This window comes from Sinocyclocheilus grahami, unplaced genomic scaffold (genome assembly GCF_001515645.1).
Source record: "Sinocyclocheilus grahami isolate Dianchi unplaced genomic scaffold, SAMN03320097.WGS_v1.1 scaffold848.1, whole genome shotgun sequence".
In the NCBI taxonomy this organism is placed as follows: domain Eukaryota; kingdom Metazoa; phylum Chordata; class Actinopteri; order Cypriniformes; family Cyprinidae; genus Sinocyclocheilus; species Sinocyclocheilus grahami.
Window position 1 is genome coordinate 581949 of NW_015506027.1, and position 17396 is coordinate 599344.

General features: G+C 35.9%; 1 protein-coding gene across 1 annotated transcript in view; it reads right to left on the bottom strand.

Annotated features, from left to right (window-relative positions):
- tusc3 (tumor suppressor candidate 3) overlaps positions 1 to 17396 on the bottom strand; it is a 53120-nt gene that overhangs the window by 29391 nt on the left and 6333 nt on the right. Inside the window, exons 3-5 of the mRNA XM_016247688.1 lie at positions 11334 to 11474; positions 8072 to 8212; positions 7338 to 7427 (exon numbers count right to left, since the gene is read on the bottom strand). Of these exons, the coding sequence (XP_016103174.1) occupies positions 7338 to 7427; positions 8072 to 8212; positions 11334 to 11474 (372 nt within the window). The remainder of the gene's footprint in view (positions 1 to 7337; positions 7428 to 8071; positions 8213 to 11333; positions 11475 to 17396) is intronic.

Genomic DNA, 17396 nt, shown 5'->3' on the forward strand with positions numbered 1-17396 from the left:
TTCAATGCTCTTACTGAGGGAAAGAGGTTGTTGCCCAAAATCTCACGATACATGGCCCCATCCATCCTCCCATCAATACGGTGCAGTCGTCCTGTCCCCTTTGCAGAAAAGCACCCCCAAAGCATGATGTTTCCACCCCCATGCTTCACGGTTGGGATGGTGTTCTTGGGATTATACTCATTCTTCTTCTTCCTCCAAACACGTCGAGTGGAGTTTATACCAAAAACTTCTATTTTGGTCTCCTCTGACCACATGACCTTCTCCCATGCCTCCTCTGGATCATCCAGATGGTCTTTGGCAAACTTCAGACGGGCCTGGACATGTGCTGGCTTGAGCAGGGGGACCTTGCCCACGCTGCAGGATTTTAATCCATGACGGTGTAGTGTGTTACTAATGGTAACCGTTGAGACTGTGGTCCCAGCTCTCTTCAGGTCATTGACCAGGTCCTCCCGTGTAGTTCTAGGCTGATCCCTCACCTTTCTCAGGATCATTGATACTCCACGAGGCGAGATCTTGCATGGAGCCCCAGTCCGAGGGAGATTGACAGTCATCTTGAATTTCTTCCATTTTCTAATAATTGCGCCAACAATTGTTGCCTTCTCACCAAGCTGTTTGCCTATTTTCCTGTAGCCCATCCCAGCCTTGTGCAGGTCTACAATTTTGTCCCTGGTGTCCTTAGACAGCTCTTTGGTCTTGCCCATAGTGGAGAGGTTGGAGTCTGATTGATTGAGTGTGTGGACCGGTGTCTTTTATACAGGTAACAAGTTCAAACAGGTGCAATTAATACAGGTAATGAGTGGAGGATAGGAGGGCTTCTTAAAGACAAACTAACAGGTCTGTGAGAGCTAGAATTCTTGCTGGTTGGTAGGTGATCAAATACTTATTTCATGCAATAAAATGGAAATTAATTATTTAAAAATCATACAATGTGATTTTCTGGATTTTTTTTTTGATTCTGTCTCTCACAGTTGAGGTGTACCTACGATGAAAATTACAGATCTCTACATTCTTTGTAAGTGGGAAAACTTGAAAAATCAGCAGTGTATCAAATACTTATTTGCCCCACTGTACGTGATCAAGTCCTCAGAGAAAGTTTGAGGACAAACTTTTTAAGTTAATTAATAGCACAAAAAGAAGAGTTCAGGCCAAACAAAAGAGCATTAGCTTTTTCCCAGTCCAGTAATTTGATTGGTCAAGCAGTTTATATCACTCAACCTGTCTGTTAACATTCCAAACCTGTGTTTGTGAGCAGTGCAGAGTGACTTTCTCATTTACAATGGAGAAACAATGTATTTAAAGTGAAAAGTCACTAATGACTCACTTAATTATCACTGTGAATCATTTAAATGGGAATAATGCAGCTACTTTGGAGCAATAAGCTGCCAGACCTGTTTTTGTTTTGATCAAATACACATTAGTTCCGAGGGCTATCAGTTTTTCGATGACATTTAAAGCCTTTCTTTTACCTAGACTTTTTAATAACTATTAAAATGTCCATGCAGTCGTAAAAGTATAAGAAATAAATGCCTTTAATAGCAAAAGCCAGGAAAATGTTGAGAATTGTTCAGCTCTTTTGGCCTAGAGCATGTTCGTCCTGAGTGTCAACACAGCAAGGTGTTTGTGTGCGTGCACATGTGATCTGTCCTAAGGTGTGAAGCCACAAGTAGATGCGTTGCTTCACCTCACATTGCCTCACCATTTCGTCAGTAAGCAGTCAGATGCTTTCATTATCAAAACAACCTTCTACTCTCTAAATGGGGTTTGCTCTGGGCTGCAGGATGAAGCTGGAGAAAATGTGGAAATGGCACTTTCAGACTCTGACAAGAGAAATATAATTTCATGCAAATGTAGCGTTTAGTTTAGAAAATCAGGGTAATGGTCCCCCCCCAACCACTGTCTCTCGCACAACCTCTTTCCACTTTTTTTTAATTTCACACTTCAATGCACAGCCATAAATGATGACCAAAAATCTATCTCAGCAACATGCTATAGTTTTGTGTATGGCTGAGGCCTTTTAGCAAAGAATAATATTTTTCTCAGTGATAACAACTAATTGCATGTATGCTTTGGCCATGTCGCATAAAATAGTAGGCTACACACAATACGAGTAATATCGTATAAATATTAATTCCTTAATAAATTCCTTTTGACATAGGCCACTGAACTCCCATGACCCTGAGCAGTCACAACAATTACAAGCATTTTAGAAATCATTCAAATACGCTGATTTGGTGCTCAATTATTGTCAATTACTAATGCTGATCAATTGTTGATAATGGTTTGTATTATTATCAATGTTTTTCTGCTTATATTTTTGTGGAAAGAGCAATACAGGATTTTTTTAATGAATTAGGTTAGCTTTTGTAACATTATAAATGTCTTTACTGTCACTTTTGATCAATTGAATCCATCCTTGCTGAATAAAAGTTTTTTTTTTCTTTCTGAAGGATCATGTGACACTGAAGACTTTGGCTGTTGAATATTCAGCTTTTGAAGAGTTATGGCTGTTGAATATTCAGCTTTTCTAATATATATATATATATATATATATATATATATATAAACCTATATAAAATGTTCTTTTAAATTGTGCACAAATGCACAAAATTACACATTTCGCTGTATTTTTTATCAAACAAATGCTACTATGCTTTTTTTTTTTTTACTTTTGACCACTAGTGTATTAATACACATCATACATCCAGAGAGTGCTTCTGCATTCTGTGAGAGCTCGCTCATAGCCTGCTAAACTTTCTGATTTTTTTTGGTGCATTACGAACGAGTTGACACTGTACTCTCAAACTAATAGAAATGTTCCCTTCAGGTCCAGCGTGAGGATTAGAGGACGACAGATTCAGAAATCCTCCTGCTGTGAGCTATAGATGTTCATTGCCTGCAGTCTGGGATTCATAGCATTGTTAGCAGTGTCTTTATGTCTCTGGATCAATGTTCAGGCCTGAATATTTCATAAAGGCTGTCTTCAGGCCACATTCTCAGAGTAAGAGAATTCAGAACCAGAGTCATAAAACAATAACAGAATACACAGCCTCCAAATAAATGAACCATCATTTACCATCCAATCCTGTACAACAAACGAGACACATTTTTTTAACAATTCATAGTACATTTGCCTCTGATCTCTGGCTTAATTGTCATTCAAAGATACTTTTCTGCTCATTTGTTTTCTGCCTTTTTGATCCCTGTCTTTTTTTTTTATAGTTTTTTTTATAGTTTATAGTTTTTTTATACTCCGAGAAGTCAGGCATTTAGGGAGATATCTTTCCTAGCTATTTATGGAAGCTTATCTAATTTTTGGGACTAAGTATAAAATTATAAATGTATTTATATCTCCAAATCAAATGAACTAACAAGCCTTCAAGACTTGGATTATTGATTCTGATTGGCAAAACAAGATACTCTATGGTCAAACATGTTTGGATAATGATCTCTAAACTGTCCAACCTTTGTTCAAATTTGTGCCCTCTGCTGACATAATACAATAAAATGTTTCATATATCATGTTTTTTGCTGAGGTTTATTTTTATGAGACGTAACAGACTGACTATACATTATTACTTATAGTGTGTACCAAATCACTGAATGTGGCTTTCATGCAGCTGTTTCTTTACACATTTTACTGCAACATACCTGCTGGTTCTGCACTTTATCTTAACTTTGTAACTGTGAGCTCCCGAGGACCTCAAGTGCAGTTCATAAAAGACTTGTAGGTCCAGATGGAGGCTAAAACTGCAGTAGTTGCCCAGAAACATCATGTTGAAAAATGGCAGTTAAACAGATGGTCTGTAGGCACTTATATCACAGGAACAGTCACTAAATGTTAAACTGTCATACTGGGCATTGATGCATTTTGAGTATGTATATATATATATATATATATATATATATATATATATATACACATACACATACATTTTACATACTGTATTCATATTAAAAATGTTAACATTTTATTAAAACAGCAAATATGTGACCCTGGACCACAGAACCAGTCTTAAGTTGCTAGTGTATATTTGTAGCAATTGCCAAAAATACATTGTATGGGTCAAAATTATACATTTTTCTTTTATGCCAAATATCAGTAAGATATTAAGTAAAGATCATGTTCCATGAAGATATTTTGTAAATTTCCTATCATAAATATACAAAAACTTCCTTTTTGATTAGTAATATGCATTGCTAAGAATGCAATGCATCCACCACTTCATTTGGACAACTTTAAAGGCGACTTTCTCAATATTTAGATTTTTTTGCACCCTCAGATTCCAGATTTTCAAATAATTGTATCTTGGCCAAATATTGCCCGATCCTAACAAACAATGCATCAATGGAAATCATATTTATTCAGCTTTCAGGTTATGTATAAATCTAAATTTCGAAAATTGACACTTAAGACTGGTTTTGTGGTCCAGGGTCACATATAAACATCACACGCACGCACGCATGCACACACGCACACAATGTTGGAAACAGTTATGCTGCTTAATTTTTTGTGTGGAAACGGTGATATGTTTTTATCAGGATTCTTTGATGAATAAAAAAAGTTAAAGAACACCGCATTTATTTGAAATACAAAAGTAATGTAGCAAAGTAAAAGTCTTTGTCATGTTTCATGATTTTAATTCATCCTTGCTGAATAAAAACATGAATTACCTTAAAAAATTATTCATTCACACTTAGCCCAAGACTGGTTGCCCACTGAAGCTAAGCAGGGTTGAGCCTGGTCAGTACCTGGATGGGAGACCTCCTGGGAAAACTAGGTTGCTGCTAGAAGAGGTGTTAGTGAGGCCAGCCTCTGCTGGTGCTCATCCTGTGGTCTGTGTGGGTCCTAACACCCCAGTGTAGAGACGGGGACACTATACTGACCAAAAGCACCGTCTTTCAGATGAGATGTTAAACCGAGGTCCTGATTCTCTGTGGTCATTAAAAATCCCAGGATGTTCTTCGAAAAAGAGTAGGGGTGTAACCCCGGCATCCTGGCTAGGTTCGAACCCATTGGCCTCTGACCATCATGGCCTCCTAACCATCGCCATATTTGCTGATTGGTTTCATCACTCTGTCTCCTCTCCACCAATAAGCTGGTGTGTGGTGGGCGTTCTGGCGCAATATGGCTGCCGTTGCATCATCCAGGTGGATGCACACTGGTGGTGGTTGAGGAGATCCCCCCCCCACTTCTACGTAAAGCGCTTTGAGTGCCCAGAAAAGCGCTATATAAATGAAAGGAATTATAATGAAAACAAATTTTACCAATGCACTACCTGTGAAATCTAGAATGAGTACGGTTGATTCAGATAATCCAAGTTCACTCTAATATTGAGCTAGTTCACTAAAACATATCACAGGTGATTACTTTAACAATTTGACACACATTTTTGCCATCCTATGCATTACAGTCTATTTAATGTCTTTTGAGTTTGAGTAAAGTAGACTAAAACGCCTGACTCTGACATGATGATATATTTACTAAATTTCAAGGACGTTTTCAATAAAAGACACGATTTGAAAATCTGTAAAACTACCTAATATGGCATTACTCTGGAAGACCTACACATTTTTGCTCTGCTTGTAATGTAAACTGAGAAGTTTTAATTGTCAATTTAGACTAGGCTTTGGAAGGAAATTTGAATGAAGGTCTCGAGTCAGTGAGGGTATAATTTTACAATAGCACTAATGGTTTCTTTTGTATAGCACAGGTTAGATGTTACAACCTTACCTCACTGACTTTAATTTCCCCATGTCATCAGCATTTTCATTTCACCTCTGCCTCAGAGGGCTATTAGAGGAAGAAACGCAGCTTCAACTTCCAGTGTTGAGCTTAATGAAGGACGGTGATGAAGCAATACTGGGAAGGATTATGCACTGAAAGAAGCTGATCTCCTTATTTATGTTTTAATAATTAAAAGGCCTTAATCATTTCAGATTTATTGTGTTATTGACTGGAGGGATCACTTAGAAGCCAATAAGAAGGGGATGCAGAACAGCAGGTGAGTGCAGCTGCTGCGGATTGTTGTGTAAATATATTGCAGGGCTGTACGTATTAACAACAAGCCTTGGCCACATTAACAAAGTTTGATAACTTCTGCCATGAGCGTACCATTTTTTAAACAATCATATACTTTAATGACACTAAGTTAGGATATTAAACTGCCTTGGTAACCTCAGGACATACCACTTAATGCTGAAATGACAGTAAAGATATGTGACCCTGGACCACAAAACCAGTCTTAAGTCACTGGGGTATTTTTGTAGCAATAGCCAAAAATACATTGTATGGGTCAAAATTATAGATTTTTCTTTTATACCAAAAATCATTAGGATATTAAGTAAAGATCATGTTCCATGAAGATATTTTGAACAATTCCTGCTGTAAATATATTAAAACTTAATTTTTGATTAGTAATATGCATTGCTAAGAACTTCATTTGGACAACTTTAAAGGCAATTTTCTCAATATTTCGATTTTTTTGCACCCTCAGATTCCAGATAATAGTTGTATCTCGGCCAAATATTGTCCTATCCTAACAAACCTACATCAATGGAAAGCTTATTTATTCAGCTTTCTGATGATGTATACATTTCAATTTGGAAAAATTTACCTTTATGACTGGTTTTGTGGTCCAGGGTCGCATATACATATATACTGTATATGTATACTAAATATTTCAATTTCCAATAAATTAAATTATGTTCTTTTGAACTTTCTATTCATCAAATAATGCTGACAAAACATTGAACTGTAGTGTATATAAATACATGTATAAATATGAAATTAGTATTTTTAGTATAAATAGAATATTATATAGATTTTTAGAAGTATAGTAGATTTATTTATTTTTTGCCTTATATTCCTAGAAACAGTGAGATTGGAGGAACGAAGGGATGGGGAGTAGACTGAAGGAAAGGATGATTAGATCGGAAAATGTCAAGCCGGATTCAAATTTGGGTCGTCTGCGCAAAAATACCAATGTATGTGCTCTACACTGCAGGTCAATTCTCTGACATCCAACTCACATTTTTCATAGTTCTGTCTAGCTCCATACTACTATTTGGATTCCAGTTCTATTTACACCAAGTGCAGTATTTTTTTTATTTATGAATGTAGGCTGTACCCTGTGTAGGAATTAATATTCCACAGGATTCATTGCTTAAGAATTACATATACCATGTAGAATTCAAGATTGTTTTCGGTTGGCAAAACTATATATGATGGATAGCCATTTAATGAACAGACACAAACAAATTCAGCCAAGTCAAGAAAGGTTGAGATGAGTGGTGCGGCACATATGGAGCTTTGAGACAAGAAGGTGGGCAGCACTTACCACCTGACCATTTTGAGGGTTCTTGTGGGCATATGGAGGACCACGAATATGATTCCACATCTGACCTGAAGTCATGGCAAACACCACGCACTGTGGAAAAAAAAAGGGAGAGAAAGATTGTGAGTACATTAGCCGAGTGATATGGTGATACGATGAGAATGACAAACAGACAGAGTGAGTGATAAAGATTGATTACATTCTTATAGCCTGGAAAAAAGAGAAACCTTGCCCTTATAATCAATATGGTGGATAACAAACTTTTTCAGACTTTGGGGAATAAATATTGAAAGCCCAAGTTCTACAATTTACAGACAGCACAACACTTTAAATCAAACTTTTATGCAAGACACAGCACGTAATTTTGACCTCAGGTGCTAAGAAGCACACTGACTCTATGCCTTTAGCTTGTTTTGTCCCCTTGAGCTGTTGTCTTCTGTTTTTATTGCATCAACTTGGGTTTAGATTCAATAAATGTGCCTCTTTTATGGCTTAAAAACTCTATAAATAATTTTAATCTAGGTTTACTCCATGGTCAGCTGGTTTTATTTTATTAAAGGACCTTATAAAGCAATAGCAAACGTGTAGAAGTTGTTGAATGGTTCTAGGGCCAGAGAGAGCTGACCGTTGTACCACTGCCAAGATATACATTGTTGTTTGATCTGGCCAGTTTTCAACTCAAAGCATGGCTCCAGCAGTTTCATTTGAATTAGGGCTAAATAATGAACATTAGGCACCAGTGCGGCCATGGCCCAGCCAGTCTTGTTGTAGATGAACTCCAAGTTGTTTCTGCGCAGATAGAGGAGCCCACCGACCAGAGACACCAGCAGAGCCAGAGCGATTGTACCCGAATAATTGGGTGGCCGGAAGACCCGAATCTAGAAAAAGAGAAAAAAAATAACAACAAGTATTTAACTTTTGACTGACACCTTATATTTAAGAAACAATGACTTGATCAGTGCCAGTGCTCTGTGAACAATGAATGCAACAATGAAGTGGAAGCAACAAAATCTGGCATTTTTGCACAAAGTTAGCATGTAAAACTCATGTTAATATCACAGATAACAGTAGCTTAAGTCTGACAAGTGACCTAAAAATAAACACTAAAATGTTATTAATTTGTTCTGACATAATTACATTATCATTTCAGCAATTCTAATAGTGTTTAAAAAAAATTGACAACAAAAGTAAAATTGATACTTATGGTCCGAGTATGATAAAAAAAGTATTATTATTAATACTTCAAACATCAAACAGGAATGAACGAAAGAACGAACAAACAAACGAATGAATGAATCATTTGTCAGATATTGGTAAATGGACGTATGTAAAAATAGGTTTTAAGACATGAATAAATACATAATTTCTCAGAAACTGGTATATGTACCATCTGTACAAATAGGTTTTTAGACATGAAAAGAAGGTGACAGTATTCTGACAATTGCAACCAGTTATGTATTTTCAAGACTGACAAGAAAATAATGAAGAAAAATCAATGAACCTCACTCCACTATCAAAACGATTTAGTAAACATTCAATTGTTAAATCACTGCAATCTCAAGGCCAACCTTCACCATAACGCTACAGCTCAAGTCAAGAACATGTCACTAGGCATTGTCTGAAACATGAAAAATTATGCCTTTAATTTATAAATGTCAATTTTTAAATTGCTTTCAACCACTTGATTTTTTTCCTACATTGAAAGATGTGTTATAGCTTGAACATCTGACTTTTAATGAATCCTTTTCTGAGGAGGAAAACTTCACTCAAAACCACTGCAGGGGAAGTCACTGACTGTCTGGGCAGTGAGGCAATTTCCTTAGGTTTCAGACACTGCCATTGTCTAGTGAACGCATTCATTCTGGAAAAAGGCTGCCGGTCCCTCCCTTCCCTTTTACTGTCTTTTCTTCGCCTTAGGACAAAAGTAGACCCAGAGGGCTACTAAGTCTATGACGCATTGGACAACCATGATTCTCTATTTATGAGTGGTGTGATGCGAGACCCAGAGGGTTGTAAACGCGTTTAGTGCCTGTCGTCCAAGGCCTTAATGTTTCCCTTCAAAACGTGTACTACAGCCTCTGCTGCTGTCTCCAAATCAGATCAGATTAATCTAGGATAAAAATGGCTGACTTCATCTATAATTCTGTCTACTCCAGGGGGTGAATGAGCACTGCTCCAATGCGCATAGACTGGTCGACAAAGACTAATAGCTAATTGGGCTAATGGTATGGTAATGGTATGGTAGGTTAAAAAAAATAAAAATAAAAAAAAATAAATAAAATAAAAGTAAATCAAATCAATTCTTTATATACACATTTGCTTTCTCTTTACTTTTTAAAAATAAAATAAAACATTAAATTAAATAAAAAAATAAAATCATTTTGATTCCTGTTATACTTGTATTCACTCTATTTTTTTAAATGAAAACAAATCAAATGAAAAATAATACAAACTATAACTGCATTCTCTCTTCTTAAAAAATAAATAACAAACATTAAAACATATTAAAATAAAAGGATAAAAAACAAAAACAATTAACACATTCATAATACTTGAATTCTCTACTTAAATAAAATAAAAAAATATAAAAATCAAATCAAATCAAATATTTAAAAATAAATTGATGCATTCATTATACTTTCATTCACTTTACCTTTTCCTACTTTTTAAAATAAATGACAAAGAAATAAGAAATTATATATATATTTTTAAGATCATTAAAGGTTTTTCCTTTAGCCAGGATAAAAGAACAATTCACAAAGCAAAGGGTTTCCATGCCTTTACAGAAATGTGAAATGGAGATGAATCAAAGATAACGAGTCCAACTGCATGGAGGGAAGAGCGTAACTGACATATGACCTGCGCTGTAATCTGCACAGCGCTTCATAATCAGAGTGCTCCATCGGTGGAAAATCTAAAAAAAAAAAAGTACCTTTTTATCGACTCCAACATAACTCAGCCCTTCCCTAAAGGTGATATATACCTTAAGTGACTTATTCAAAAGTATTAAAGCTGAAACCGGGGTAGAGTCTTAATAAGGCAACTGAATTAGTGCTAGTGCTCCAAGGCAGTCGTCTGTAAACGCATTAAGGTGCCGGTGATATTTTTCAGTGAGAGCTTCTCTGGAGGGAAAATCTATGTTAACATGATGGGGAAATCAGATGTTATCTGTCTCCATTTCCTGGAGACCCCATATCTGGGTCTGCTTTTGCATGAAGGCACTGCTCGGTTCTACTTTGCAGGCTTTGTGAATCCCACACTTTCCACTTTTTCTCACTGATTTGTTTTTTTTTTAAGAAATACATTGACATATAGCTTCTGTTACCAAGCAAGCAAGAAGGAGTTCACTCTTCTAGACAAGCAAAACAAAGCAAAGATTACAGAAGCCAATACTGTAATTGTTGAAAGCACAGAAAAATCCTTCAATCAAAAGAGTGTTTATATTTGTCCTCAAACCACATCAAATTTAGTTTTTACATAATTATACTTTCAAGCTTTTGGCATCAATTATACAAGCACTTAAATAATTATATATATATATATATATATATATCAGTGTTTTGAGATGTCATAAAGAGGTTGCATTTTCAAGAGAGGGGAAGATGTTACTCATGAATGTCAAAAAGTGTACTGAGATTTATTTCTTCCTATTTTGGCATCTGCTATGTTGCTCCTAAAATCTGCTTCTCAAACTGAGCAGTAAAATAAATTAAAATAATTTTCTTAAAAAAATGCTTTTCAGGCATCAGGCAAAATATACAATTATAAATCTAAAATAAATGTGTTTGAGACAGATTGCAAATAAATGTGTCTGTGAAATGTTCCAGCCAGCTTTTAACAGCAGTGCTTTTACATTTCAAAACACGTTCAGTCACATTTATTATGATAGTGATGTGTTTACACTTTTATTTGCTAAGCATTGAAATGCACCTAGAGTGATATGAAATACATAAAATTATTTTTAATTTGATATATTGTGTTGCATAACTTTAGACGTACCTGCACATCAGTACGATCTGCGATCCACTTGGCCAGTTGCTCAGAGGCAAAGCCAATCCGCTGAAGGTCAAAGGTGTCTGCTCTCTTCGGCTTCCCTTTGGCTGGGAAATGCATGAAGGTGGGGGCAGAGTTCATGTTCAGCTGGAGGAGAGGAGAGAGAAGAGGAAGAAAAGGCAGAACATATGAGAAAATGAGCAGAAAGCATAAGAGGGGAAGAGAGGGGATGAAACTGATGAATAGAAGAGAAACAAGAGCACAAAAACATTAATATCTGCTAATAAATCAATAAAGCAGCAGGAACCGTGTGATGTGCATTACAGAGATTTCTTATAATAAGGAGACAGAAGCAATTGAAGAGCCTCCAGAGGGAGGTAAATTACCCACTACAAGAATGAATGTCTGAGGGGCCAGAGAAGGAGACAGAGAGAGAACAACAGGATGAAATAATAAAAAGATAGAGTTAAAAGCAGACAGTTGAAATTGTCATTTTTTTGACCTCACGCTGTTCCAACTAGGAATGTGCACAAACACTTGAGTACTCCGAAGTGACAGTAATCAATGATGACAAAAAAAGCATCTCATTCTTAATTTGTTATGCTTACAGCGTCCATTTTGATGATACTTTGCAGTCCAAATCATAAGCAATTTGTGTCAATACTATTTAAGTGATGTTCACCCCAGAATCCCTCCTGGATTTCGCAATTCTGCAATAGCAGAACCCCCCCAAAAAATTAAAAAAAAATTTAAAATCAAGCAAACTGCCTTTAAGACGGTTTGCTTTTTTGTTCCATTTCTGTAATTTTTCTGCAAAAAACAATAACCTGTGAGAGGGGAAAGCTATATAAGGTATATAACAGACTATTCTGCCGCTGTTTGCAGTAAATTCCATTAGTGCATCGGGGACCCGGATCACAATTTCAGTAATTATTTACAGGCAAATAATTGTACTCTCACAGTCACTAATTACTAGTGTTGGTCAGTAACTAGTTGCAGTAACTAGTAGTGTAACTAATTACTAGTATGATTTCAGTAATAATATTACAGTTACCATCCATAAAACAGCTCGGTACTCAGTTAATTTTGATGCCTCGGCCCCTACTTTGAAGTCCAACAATCCAACAATTCCTAGATTTATTTTCATAATTTTCATGACTTGGAGTGCAGCAGGCGACTCGGAATATGGAAGAAGATGTGCAAGTTGTGGCATTACTTTACTCTGGCATGACATGGCTTGCCAACCAACATCCATCTGATCTTGATATAAACTGTATTACTATAATTAAAAATCTTTTTAGAAAACCAAACTTTTCTTGTGAACTTATGTGATTACTTTTTATAAAATACATCATGAAATATAATCGTAGGCTATATGGGTAACATAAATTATAGCTACAATTAGCTTCAAGCTACACAATTAATGAGAATAATACAACACTTTTACTTAAACATCACTATCAAATCACCATTGAGCGTTTGTAATAACCTCTGACTGCGATCCAGTGTGGATTCTGGTGAAATGATGAGGCAGAAATAGTGTTATTAACATTTTAGAAGAATTTTAGTGGGAATATATGCAATTATAACTTCTGTGGGGCGTGCAATTCAAAGTAATGTAACTAGTATTATAATTAATTAATGTTACCAGAAAGTAATAAGAAACATATTAATATTACTTTTATTAATGAGTAATAAATTACATTTGAGTAACTAGCCCAATATTACTTATTACCTATAGGTACATCATGATTATTGGTGGGTTTTCACTGCAAAACAATCAGGAAAAAGTCCAGTGAAATCCTGGTGGGACTGACTACAGGGTGTACATACAAAATGTGTTTTTTTTCAAAGGCAGATGGACTGAGTGAAACTCAAATGAAGACTTTTTATTTTAGTTTTTTTTTTACATTTTTTCACCATTTTCTTTTTTTTTCTTCTTTTTTTTTGTAAATAACTGTTTTAACTTGACACCGAGCCTAAACAACACATGTAAGATGATGAAAGATTTGAGCTTACAAAATGACCCTACATTCTAATCTCTATACTCTCAGGGAAAAAGATACAAAACTGTCACTAGGGTGGCCTCCTTTCAAAAGGTACTAATATATACCATTTAGGGGTAACACATACAGTGGGTACGGAAAGTATTCAGACCCCCTTAAATTTTTCACCGTACATACAAAATGTGTTTTTTTTCAAAGGCAGATGGACTGAGTGAAACTCAAATGAAGACTTTTTATTTTAATTTTTTTTTTTTACATTTTTTCACCATTTTCTTTTTTTTTCTTCTTTTTTTTTGTAAATAACTGTTTTAACTTGACACCGAGCCTAAACAACACATGTAAGATGATGAAAGATTTGAGCTTACAAAATGACCCTACATTCTAATCTCTATACTCTCAGGGAAAAAGATACAAAACTGTCACTAGGGTGGCCTCCTTTCAAAAGGTACTAATATATACCATTTAGGGGTAACACATACAGTGGGTACGGAAAGTATTCAGACCCCCTTAAATTTTTCACTCTTTGTTATATTGCAGCCATTTGCTAAAATCATTTAAGTTATTTTTTTTTCCTCATTAATGTACACACAGCACCCCATATTGACAGAAAAACACAGAATTGTTGACATTTTTGCAGATTTATTAAAATTGTATCTTAGGGTACCACCCCGGTGACAGTTTTGTACCTGAGAGTGTAGTTCCAACCCTGTATTTTCTTCTGTGAAAAACAAAAAGATGTTAGTCATCTCTCTGAGCTATTACATAAAAAAAATGGATGGTAATGCATACTGCCAAAAAGGGCAAAAAAGCAGCATAAATGGGTCATAAAAGTGATACATATGATGTGTGCTGTATTAAAAGTTGTTTGAAGCCCCCCGGTCATATACACAGTCAAACTTACTTTGTCATGTGTGACCATCTAAAAACATTACCTAAGATGATGTCGAACATACAAAAACAACATAAAAACATATATAAAGGAGTCATTTTAAAATTAATATTAACATACGTAAATCTTGCAATATGGCTTCAGTTTTAGTCTCACACTAAGCTATTCATTGGGCTAAGAAGGAATATGGTGAATGAGTCATATGCACTATAATGGTGCTTTTTGGAGCTTCACAGTATTTCACCATCCATCTTCAACAAAGAAAAGTGCAACTTGGAAATAAAACAATTGGGGTCAAAATTGCATGATGGTGAATTATCTTTTTTTTCTTAGATTTTACACATTAAGGTGATGGTTCCCTTCAAAGAACACAAGAGAAGGAATCTAGCTAAGTGATATTCATGTAATTACATATAATTTCAATCACGGGGAGCAATCATGTAATCGCTGGTGATGAAATTGTCTTTAAAACACACTGGGGAACGTTATTAACCAGCACCTCTAACACACATCTGTTTATTAGCATACTAATGGACTGGCTAATACTGCTGTCCCCATGCTCTGGATGAAAACACATCAAATCAACATTAACCCACATGTCCTCTAAGAAATGGGTTTGGTGCGGGTGAAGAGAAGCCGTTGCAGTTTCCCAGGATGGTTAGGTTGAAGCATGCTAGATTTTACCAAAGCAAAAATATTTTGGACCTCACAACGAATAAGGGTAAAACGATATGACATTACCCTCCAGGGTTGAATAATACTGAATAATAAATGACATTAAATGTAAAATATTAAAATATGCCACATATTCCAGGTTTTTCATGAAGCTTAAATTATTTTAATTTTAAAAAAATCCTTTAAACTGCCAAAATGAGTTCCCTCTATGTTTGATTATCAGCCAAGAGCATCAAACTGTATTTCACAAATCTGCAACTCATAGACTACGTTTACATGGACATCAGTAATCTAATTATTTACCTTATTCTGAATAGGACAATATTACGATTAAGGTGTTTACATTAGTTGCTTTTAGAATATTCCTTTCACGTTCCCGTTTTACATGTTTTAGTACATAGATCGATTAATGGCACACGTCATTACATCACCACGCGACGCCATCCGACGTCCCCTCCAGAATTTCACATATAAACATATAGTTTGTCTTCATTATGATGCCATATACAGTTTTGGGTGTTTCATTTTTAATTTACTGATTAGTTTTGTAGTTTTAGCATGCATAAATCAAAGAAGATTATACATGCTTGTTTACCCAGTTTCGGAAGTTTGTATGCATACAAAGTGAAGTGAATAAACAAAATCTTGTTTGACCACCCCTTAATTTGTCTAATGATAAATACCAATACCTTAACAATATCCAAGAGATGTCATTAAACACCAATAAACGAGTGTACTGCTATGTAGATAATACATTTATCTACAGCCATTTACATTTACAATAACAATGTTGAACTACTAGGCAGTAACCTCATCATTACACTTTGAGGTATCTGATCTGGTAATGGAAACCCAAAAGAGACACATTTGTAATGTGGACACAAATCCTAAATTCATTATTATACTAAATGAAGTCTAATGCAGTCTAAGTTTGAAAAATCAGAAAGCTCATTTGCGTCTTGTCCACTAGACTTTCCCTGAGGGCTTGATGTCTTTATGAGCTGGAGCAATTTATTTTAATTTAATGCATGAGGTTTTTGATGAACCCAAATGAAAGTAAACGCATTGAGGAAACAACAGAAATAGATGTCAGTAGTGCTAATCTAATTGATGACTTTTACCCCAGATACAGCTCTGTAGGCATCTATAGGCATAAGAGCACGTAAGTTCATGATAATGCTTCTTTCAGAACTCTTTAGTGTGCAAATTGCAGTAGAATAGCTATGTATCAGCGTGTGTTAAATTAATGTGCATGTTCTGTGTCGTAAAGATTTTCTTCTCTATAATTTGCTTCTGAGAAGTGTGACATTTCATTACATCGAAAATAGACGGGGAGCTATTTTCCATTTGATTGTTCTTGCTGCTTTTTAAAATGCAATTCCTGAAGTTGTCAGACTCTGAAAAGTTAGAAGTTAAGACCATTTGAGCATGCGTGTGGAGGATCAGATCTGTGTACAGCCAGAACAATGGAACAAAGAGTAAATGTGGTCAGGAATCACTTGTTTTTTCTGAGAATGGCTTGATTTTATTTAAAGGAGACATATTATGCCCCTTTTTACAATATGTAATATACGTCTCTGGTGTCCCCAGAATGTGTCTGTGAAGTTTCTGCTCAAAATACTCACAGATCATTAATTATATCATTTTGAAAATGCCTATTTTGAGTGGAAGCAGAAACATTCTGTTTTTCGGGCCTGTCTCTTTAAATGCAAATGAGCTGCTGCTCCCAGCCCCTTTTTCCAGAATAGAGCTGCGCCATTACAGCTGGTACCTGCTAAAAACATCTGTTTTGGTTCTGATTATCATGTTTATCATGCTGAAATCATGCGTTTTAACCCATATGAGTTTAAACTTCTGATATACGGTTTTCTGAGAGCACACATCTGAAGCACACGGACAGAAAGCGGCTGTCACACAGCATGTGAGTACTAAACTAAGGCTACGTCCACACGAAACCAGAGTTTTCCTTATCCGATCTTTTTTTCCCCCTCGTCTCAAGAAATATCTGCGTCCACACGAAACCACGAAACCGACACAAAACGATGTAGTATACATGCCAGACCAGCATGTGGCACTGTAATTCTGCCACAGAGATACACTAAAAACGGACAAGAAGACTTGGACTATGCGCATAAACCTTGCGCACGGTATACAAACGAACATGGAACAATACATTTATTAATCTGTGTTAATGTTAGTTAATAAAAAGACAATCGTTCAGTGTTTGTTCGTGTTTTTGTTGCTATTACGTGACATAGCGGTGTCTGACTAGGGGCGAGACGTGGGCTGATGACGTCATCGTTTCAGAAAATATACGGATTCGCTGTCCACATGAAAACACAAGAGCGGCGTTTTCAGATTTATCCACTCTGGGACCCGATTTCAAAAAATATCGGTTTCACTCTCTCAGAACGTCGGATCCGTCTAGACGAAACGCCTATACGATACAAAATGTATGCGTATACAGCTAAATGCGTCTCCGTGTGGACGAGGCCCAAG